The sequence below is a fragment of the Carica papaya genome, chromosome 3 (genome assembly GCF_054855325.1).
Source record: "Carica papaya isolate Zhongbai chromosome 3, ASM5485532v1, whole genome shotgun sequence".
Lineage (NCBI taxonomy): Eukaryota > Viridiplantae > Streptophyta > Magnoliopsida > Brassicales > Caricaceae > Carica > Carica papaya.
The window spans coordinates 14,161,397-14,170,349 of NC_142311.1; the positions used below are offsets into that span (position 1 = coordinate 14,161,397).

General features: G+C 30.8%; 1 protein-coding gene and 1 long non-coding RNA gene across 2 annotated transcripts; one reads left to right on the forward strand and one right to left on the reverse strand.

Annotated features, from left to right (window-relative positions):
• Positions 1 to 2,682: 2,682 nt before the first annotated feature.
• Positions 2,683 to 3,478, reverse strand: LOC110821736 (latex serine proteinase inhibitor). Its single transcript, XM_022051671.2, has one exon. It carries the CDS (start codon positions 3,469 to 3,471, stop codon positions 2,809 to 2,811), a length of 663 nt encoding a protein of 220 aa, XP_021907363.2. The 5' UTR covers positions 3,472 to 3,478; the 3' UTR covers positions 2,683 to 2,808.
• Positions 3,479 to 7,203: 3,725 nt separating this feature from the next.
• Positions 7,204 to 8,508, forward strand: LOC110821777 (uncharacterized). The gene is made up of 2 exons (XR_015817837.1): positions 7,204 to 8,178; positions 8,300 to 8,508. It is a non-coding gene; the product is annotated as an uncharacterized LOC110821777 (long non-coding RNA).
• The last annotated feature ends 445 nt before the right edge of the window (positions 8,509 to 8,953 follow it).

An 8,953-nucleotide genomic window follows, 5' to 3' on the forward strand; every position in this document is an offset into this window, starting at 1 on the left:
CAAGCCACTAGTCAGGTTTGCTTTGAGGCTACCGCACAACCATATCAGGATTTATACTGCACATCGCTGAGCCATGCTCTAGTTTTCTCCCTATGTCGTTCGCCTCTAGTCTTAAGGGAAGAAACACAATTTTTACAATTTTTTTTGTGTTCTGTCTTCTCATTTTTTTGCTTTCTCTCACTAATTGATATGACTTTCTCTCTCTAACCTAGCTTAAACTCGAGCTTTGATACCACTTGTTGGGAAATATATCTCTAAGGTTTCTTAGAATAATTATTTGTTTACAATAATTAAAGCATCTAAATTAATTTACAAATCTAAAATATAAACTAATGAGATTTTTCTTCACCATCTTCTATTGATCTTAAACTTATTCCTCATCTCATTTAAACTGGATGAGGGTGAATTGGGGTGAGCTTCATGAGCTTAGTAAGAAAAAAGATTCTATAACGGAGACTTACGTACATACATTCATCCAATATATAAAATGTAATAATATTTATCATAAAAAAAATGTCAAACAAACATCATAATCGAAATACACAACAAAACAAATTCTCACACGAAGCATATTCTAATTCTAACTCTTCTAACATAATTCTTATTCTCATTTCAAATTACACTTACACTCAGAATATCACATCTAAGGTTTTATCGCGTGATGTCGTTTATATATTCATTGAGGAGAGCCAAAAAGGATCCCCCCATCGTATGGATAGGACACACAATCTCACATTGGCCACAACAATTACATTTGCTAGGTCAACCAAACACTTACCAATACCTGTCCATGTCTGGACTAGGTTTCAAATATTATCCATGTGCAGGTTCACCATACCCGTTGAACTTCAGCCATAGATGCATCCTCCCTTCATCAATGAAGACTAAACGAGTAGGTATGCAAGGTCTTTATACTCTACACTCTTTCCAAATCTCTCTCATTTTCAATTCACTCATTTTATACCTAAGATCTCAATTTCTATGTATAATTAAATACAAACAGACACACACACAAAATACACAATATCATCATACACATCAGAGCCGTACATTTCAAATACTTTCTAAATCATCTTGTACTAAATCATACAACAAGTACAGGATACTCAGATTTTTCGCGCAACTGTACTAGATCACACAGCAAGTAGAGTAAATCGTAAATATGCACCAGATCACACAGCAAGTGCAGTGTATCCAAATTTCACACGTACACACACTGGCTATATATTTTACATGCATAACATATATATGCACATATTAATACACATATATATTAGAATACAGATATATACTCTCACTACATGTCTCACATATAATATATATTTATATCCACACATACACAATCTCTATTAATATATACACACATTTATACTTAAATGCGTAGACACAATCACACACAATATATATATATATATTTATTCATGCATTTGTTCTTCTCAGTTCTGTACTTATCAATTTTGTTCTCATTAATTCATATCTACACAAAACATACACATACATAATTTATACATATTTATATTTACACACATCATTTATAATTTATAGGCACAATATTATGTCTCCATATATAATACACATAATTCTTACCAATGGTGTGACTGAAAAAGCTTTAGGAATCCTTTCTACCTCGGTCTACAATCTTCTCGAAAATCTGGATATTGTTTGGATAATTTTCTTTGTTTATAATAGAAAATACATTAATTTATGAATAATTTCGAAAACTATACACGCAAAAAGAGGAATATATTTTATCTTCAGACATGCAGTCCTGGTCACCAGCGTCACTACACGCCATCACACACATGTCACCGATAATGCCACACACTGATGATGGAATCAACGTGCATTGCCACATGTGGCGTACCAGCATCAGATTTGGTTGCCACACTTCCATTTTTCTTCCTTCTTCCCTTTTTTTCTTTCTTTTTTTTCTCTTTCTTTTTTTTTCTTCCTTTTTCCTTCCTTCTTCTTCTTCTTCCTTTCCCTCAACTTCCTTTTTTTTTCTTTCTTCTTCCTTTTTCATTTTTTCTTATTCTTCTTCTTCTTCTTCATTTACTTCTTCTTCTTTCTTTTTCTTTCTTCTTCTTCTCCTTCCTTCTTCCTCTTCTTCTTCTCTCTCTCTTCTTTTTCTCTCTTTAAACAACGACGATTGCTCTTGTCTTTCTTTCTTTTTCGATTGTTGCATCACGCAACACCAAGCTACCCTTCTCTTTTTCCCGTTGATTCCGCTTGGCCCTCTCTCTTCTTAATCTGTTTTTTCTTTTTTTTTTGTTTTTAATTATATATATACTCATACATATATATTTGCCACCTGGTTTCCATATGCTCCCATGAGATTGGTCATTTATCATCTTTCTAGATGATAAATAAAATCCATAGATATGCGGTACATCACTTATCAACTTTCTAAATAATAGATAATTCAAATTAACTAACAATCATAATAAAAAATAAACATTGAATTTGTTTAACAAAGGTTGCATATATGTTGGTTAACTCTTAAGTTTATAAAACAATAGCAGTTATCATGTTAGGTAATTTTTATAATCTTTATTAACATCATAACTTCATTTATAATATTCTTTGTTTAACAAAATTCTTAAAATTCTGAAAAAGAAAAAATGAAGCATATAAAGTTGGATGAAAAGAATAAATCTTAAAGTGGTTCATCAAATCATAACATTATTAATTAAGCAAACTCTATATATTTATTCATCCAAGTAGAATATCATAAGTACATTACAACATTTATTTTAGAACAGGGTCAAGCTTAACATGCATATAACCATAACTAGTGATATTACAACGTCATATCACAATATTTGGATAATTCATAAACCTATTTGTTTTTATGAAAACAAATTCTTTTGCGTCATTCGTAAGGATTAGACGCCTAATTCTATATTTGTCGAAAAAAATATCCACATTATTGCAAGGAATTAAACGTGTACGAGGGTATGAAGGGCAAAAATGAAATTTATACGAAAATGGAAGCCCAGCTTTCTTGATCTTAAACATGCTATGTGTACTTTCAAAACCATGATAACCTTTTTCTCCTCCAAGCGTCACCGTCCATCCAATCACTCCTGGAAAATGATCAACTTTCCATGCAGTTGTCTCATTACAATTTATGGTAATATTAAACTTAACATTTAAATCAACAGATTCACGAACAATATTATCTTTAACATTTTTTATTGCTGAAAATATTATTGGCTCACCGTTATCGAACGGATCTTGTACAACACTCAGAGGACATTTTTTTTTATTTCCAGGGCCATAAACGGTGAGTCCACCACCACCAGCTCCCCAAATTGCTGACACCACAAAGTAGTCAACCCCGTAGAGGACAGGCTTGCCATCAATGTCAACTATTGGTTTAGGTGCAACGTATCCAAATGATGGTTTTATTGTGAAAATTATAAATAGAAGAAAAAACATAACTAGTAAAGCTGATTTTGTGGTATTCATTTTGATTTTGTTCTTTTTTTCTTAGGTACAGAAAATTAGTGTCATGGAGATCTTATTTATAGTGAAAAATAAATATTATTGAGTATATTTATTTTAATTCATCACATGCACGTGATCAGAATAAAATTATAAATTAAGATGTCTTAATATTTTTTAAATTACAGATGAATATTTTATTAATACTTAAAAACTGTTGGATGAGAAAAAAAATGAGGTTGTGAATTAATAGTGTCGAATTCCCAAGACAATTAACTTGAAGAATTAGAATAACTAAACTTTAATTATGTGCATACGTTGCTTCAAGACAATTAACTTAAAGAATTCGAAGAACTAAACTTTAATGATAATTAACTTTAATGATTTTTAAAAGAGAAATTATTAATTTTCTTTTATTGTGACCTTTATGCTTAAAGAAGTTTAGGTGTTATTATGGCTATATATATATATATATATAATTTAATCAAACCACCAGCCTTATTTACACTACCTTTTATGTCTTCTACTATACATACATACATACATACATACATACATATATATATATATATCTGTTTTCCAATGCGAAAGGCTCTGGTATTATGCCTCAAAATCGTCTAGTTTATAAGAAACCATAAAATAATATTAATTAAATTCAGAACAATTCTTCTTATACTCGGTACCAAATTCACTCTTAGTAAGTGTTTCCTCAAACACTTTTTACTAAAGGAGCTCCCCCTCATTTCTTACAATACTTAAAGTATAATAAATAGAAAATTAGAACTTAAAACTTTTCTATCTCAAAAAGTAATTATACAAGTTGAACCTAAAAGATTTGAAGTTAGGAATCAAGAAAAAGAGCATAAGATACTTCTTGAATTTCTATCATTACATGCTCGAAAGTTTTGATAAATAAAGTGAATGACATTAAAAACTAGTTATTCAAGCAAAACTGCTCATTAAACAAAAGTTTGAGATAGGTGAGAGCAATTAGTACCCTTAAATATTGTCATTTCTCACATTTTCCAAATTTTGCTGGCGAAAATGTGTTTCAACAATGCCAATATATTATAATTTGTATATATGGTTAGATTATCGAAAGAAAAATTCGCATAAATTAATCCCCAAATTTTTTTTCAAATAAATTTGATAATTTTCTTTCAAAACACTTCATAAATACCATTATGAAGATCTAAAAAGAAATTAAACTATAACTTATTAAACTGTAGATTTGAACTCTTTTTAACCTAATGAGAAAATAAAGTTGTTACCAACTATGAATCTTTTTATGTTCTTCTTTATTCTTAATTTTAACTAAAGGTCTTCAATTAATATAGAAATTTAATCCTTAAACTAAACTCCCTCTACTTAACCCACAATCAATCTATGGTTGGAACTAAGATAATAAAGATAAAAAAAAATTATTTAAAACGCCACAAAAAGACCTTGACAAGTTGAAATCAATTCTAGAAATAGAATTGACTAAATGCCACAAGAGTACTTTTGATAAGTTGAAATCAAACTAAGAAAAAGAATTGACTAAAATGCATAAAGTTGACTTGATAAGTTAAAACTAATTCTCCATTCAACAATAAAGTTGAAGAAACCTCCCTACGAGTAAGGTAGCTATTGGCTGCATTAAGCTTGAATAGCTTAAAAGTTTTATTTCTAATTTGAATGATTTACAACTGAATAGATGAGGCCTATTTACAGATGTAGGCCGTGGGACTCCCTAAAGGAGAAGGACTCTTAAATGATCAATGACTCCTAATTACAATTCTTATATAGGACTCTTAGATATCATAATTTACACATGATAAAATACATATAATTAGGATTCTTCTCTCTTCAATTGGTTGACCATATCTTGCTTCTTATCATTCATGAGGTTGGTGTTTCGGTTATGATAAGAAGAGTGTTTGGCAAGAACTTTAGATATGAATTGATAATTGTCCATGCTTGATTCCTTTTGAAGTTGAAGTATATCCATGGTGAAAGCAATGATCGACAAGAATTCCTTGTAGAAGCTTTTGGTCAATCACCCAAGATTTTAAGGATCCTTATTTTGTGGGAGAAGAAGTTTTGATTTTCACATGTTAAATATGTTTTAGGAGATAAGTAATCAGCTGTAACTATTTCAAGAAGAGCGATCGGTTTCCATAAGTGAAATTCCCAAGAGTTCAAGACTTTAAGGACTCTTTTAGATGGTCGATTTGTGATGTTCCGCACTCTCATTGGGGCAGCACAAGTCGATACACAAAAATTAAATTAATATTTTCAATATGTTATACAATGCACAATGGTTTATATATTATTAAATTAAACATTCTAAACATCTCTCGTTGCAAGATAATTTTCAAGGTAACATGATGCACTAATTTCCCAAGATTTTTTATCACTTAGACCATATACTCTATATTATTTTCAAATAACTCCTCAGTGTCTCAAGATTTTAATCATTACCCTCTTGTCCAGTCCTTCACTACATCCTAACATTGATATGAAATTACCATAGTGAATTGGGGTGAATTTCATATACTCAATAAGAAAAAACTAATAATCTAACAATGGATCTTACGTTTTATTTTCAACAAATTTTGGACTTCTACACGAGGTGAGATGAACTTTGAGTTGTTTGATGTTGGGGTTGATTTATGGTTGTTCGATCTAGAGTTTCATTAAGAGTATTTTAGTAATTTTATAAGCTCCTTCTGCGAGAGTAAACCTCCACTATCTAATCTTCCCCTCTTGTTCGACGTTGCACGATCAGGATCGTCTTTATCTACATGATTCCTAAGTGTCTGATCTTCCACTCAGCATTTGCGTGGCTTGATGTGGACTGTTGATTTAAATCCCCAACTGTGTTTTCACATGGCCAACCTCGTAGCCATTCCTAATTGGCTACACAAGATTGCTCAGCTGTCTAAGTGTTAGTATTTTTAAAAATTATAATTTTCCCCTAATTTTATAAATCTTCTTCATTTCAGTCCTTTTTAAATTATGAATTTTTCTCAGTTTTCTAAATCTTTTCCAATTTAACCTCTATTCAAAAGTTTTTTTTTTATTTTTGTAATATTTTGAATTTTAGAAATATTTTTCAAGTAAATTTATATTTTTTGGGGCTAAAGTAAATTACTATTAATCAATATTTTTCCGAAATTCGGTTGTTGGTGTTTCCCCATGCATATAGTCCGTTGTAAAAATTCTGGAATTTATTCTTATTAAATTTCTAAAGATTATATATATATATATATACATATATTATCTTGAATTTGATATTCGGGCAAATTTTGTTCCAAGGTCATTAATTTAAGGTCTTGCAGAAATTTTAATTTAATTTAAATCTTCTTCAAATTTTAACACTCTAAATTTTTTGTTTTCTTCCCAAAACAACCTTGGGGGTCACGTGCTTCATGATTTTAATCATTACCTTTTGGTCCAATTCTTCACTAAATCATGATACTTATATAAAATTATCATGGTAAAATGGGGTGAGTTTCACATACTCAGTGAGAATAAAATAATAATCTAACAATAAATACGGAAACAATATGTAGAAGATGATGAACTAGTTTAAAACTAAATTTTCAAAAAAAAAATATTTCGACGACATACTTAAGAATAATGTGTAAAATGTTTACTTCGAACATAGTTTCCAAAACCTTTCTTCATTTCACCTTCTATCAATTTTTCTCGATTTGAAAATAGTTATAAAATTTGTATGATTAGATTACTTGATTTTTGAAAACGAGTTTATGTATTCACTAACTATAGATTAATTTCAAAAAAAATTTCATTTAAATTTGATTTCATATTTATATCAATCTTTAAACTTGGTATATTTTTCATGACACTATTATTTCGATTTCATGCTGTAACTCAGTTTTGTGTATTTTATATATTCTTGTGTTACTCTTTCTTATCGAATGTGCCATTAAATTTCACTTTTTGCTTGTGTTTAACACTTGAAGCATTTTATACTTATCACTTGAAATCCTACACTTGTATCTTAATACTTTATAACTCTATACAGTACACTTAAGACACACTTTATTGCTGATCCTTTACACTTTAACACTTAGACACTAAGATTCCATCGTATGATAGCACTTCAACTATTAACATGGATGGACGACACTTTATACTGATACGATAACAATCACACACTTAACACTTGTAACACCCAGGCCTAGGTAGATAGGGTCCAACCCATCTGGCATCATAAAAAAATATATAAGAGAGGCCAAAACAATATCATTTTGGGGTTTTCCAAAATAACACCATTTTAAATTAGAAACAAAAAAACAATAGACCAGAGGCGAACACACCTCTGGCCAGGGAAGAGAAGGAGGCATGTACCCCTCTTCTATCGAACGACAAAGAGGAAAAAGAGACGTGCAGGACTCCTCTTGCTTCTCCCTACAAAAAAGAGAGTTGTGAGGAGAGAGAGGGAGAGAGAGAAAGAAAGAAAGAGAGAGAGAGAGAGAGAGAGAGAGAGAAAGAGAGAGACATAATAGTAAATGAGTTAGGGGAACCAGAGAAGGAGATTGACAGCAGCATGGGCAACTTATCCCGTCGTGACCAGGCAGAAGAGAGGGATCAATCGGCAGCCGTGTGTCATCCTAGATCTGTACAACTAATAACTACATGAAGCCAGAAGATGAAGAGACAATATGCATGGCAGAAGAAGAGGAAAACTCGCAATGGTCAGTAGCAACTTTACGATTCCAGGTGTGTTTTGATGCATTCTCACTATATCCATGTTGTATTTAAGCGCACGAGGCAGTCTGTTGTGATTTTTGACTAGTTGTGGCAATCTTGGCGTAACATGTGGTGGTTCGGCAATGGCAAGTGTGAGCGCCAGTGACAAGGCATGGAAGCACATATGGAGATTTTGATGGTTACACATGGGTAGATTTTGCATTTAGGAAATTTTTTAGGAATCAAATTCGAGAGTGGAAAAAGTTAAGTGCATATATACTTATAAATAATTTGATATGTTGATTAATTAACAATATCTATTAGGCAATTTTTAATTAATTAATTTAATAATTGCGTGCAGTATTCCAACATAATTCATATTATAATAGTTAAATTGTGTTATTTCGTTATTTTTCATTCTATTTCTATTTTGTTATTGTTATATGTATTAGATATTGTGAGGATGTTTACTATAACTAAGAAATTAGGAAAATTGGAATTTAGGTTAAATTAAATTATTGCATAATTAGTAAGTATAATAATTAAGCATCAAACTAATCTTAGAGGTAATTAAATTTTAAAGTAGAAAATTCTGTAGCGACAAAATAAATAAGTGATCATTAAAAGACTTGGAAAATCCATTCAATCGGAATCAAAGAGGAGTGTGTGCATGTGTGTGGTCGATTTGGTGTGCGATCTGGATGAACCCAACTCATGGATATGACCTTAGTTAGACGTGACTAGGAACTCCCATACTAGACATCGTGATTAGAAATCTGTTATATGTTATCTAGTACCCATATCC

What these genes read in the sequence shown, in the direction of transcription:
- LOC110821736 (XM_022051671.2), bottom strand. Translation starts at nt 3,471, where the DNA reads ATGAATACCACAAAATCAGCTTTACTAGTTATGTTTTTTCTTCTATTT.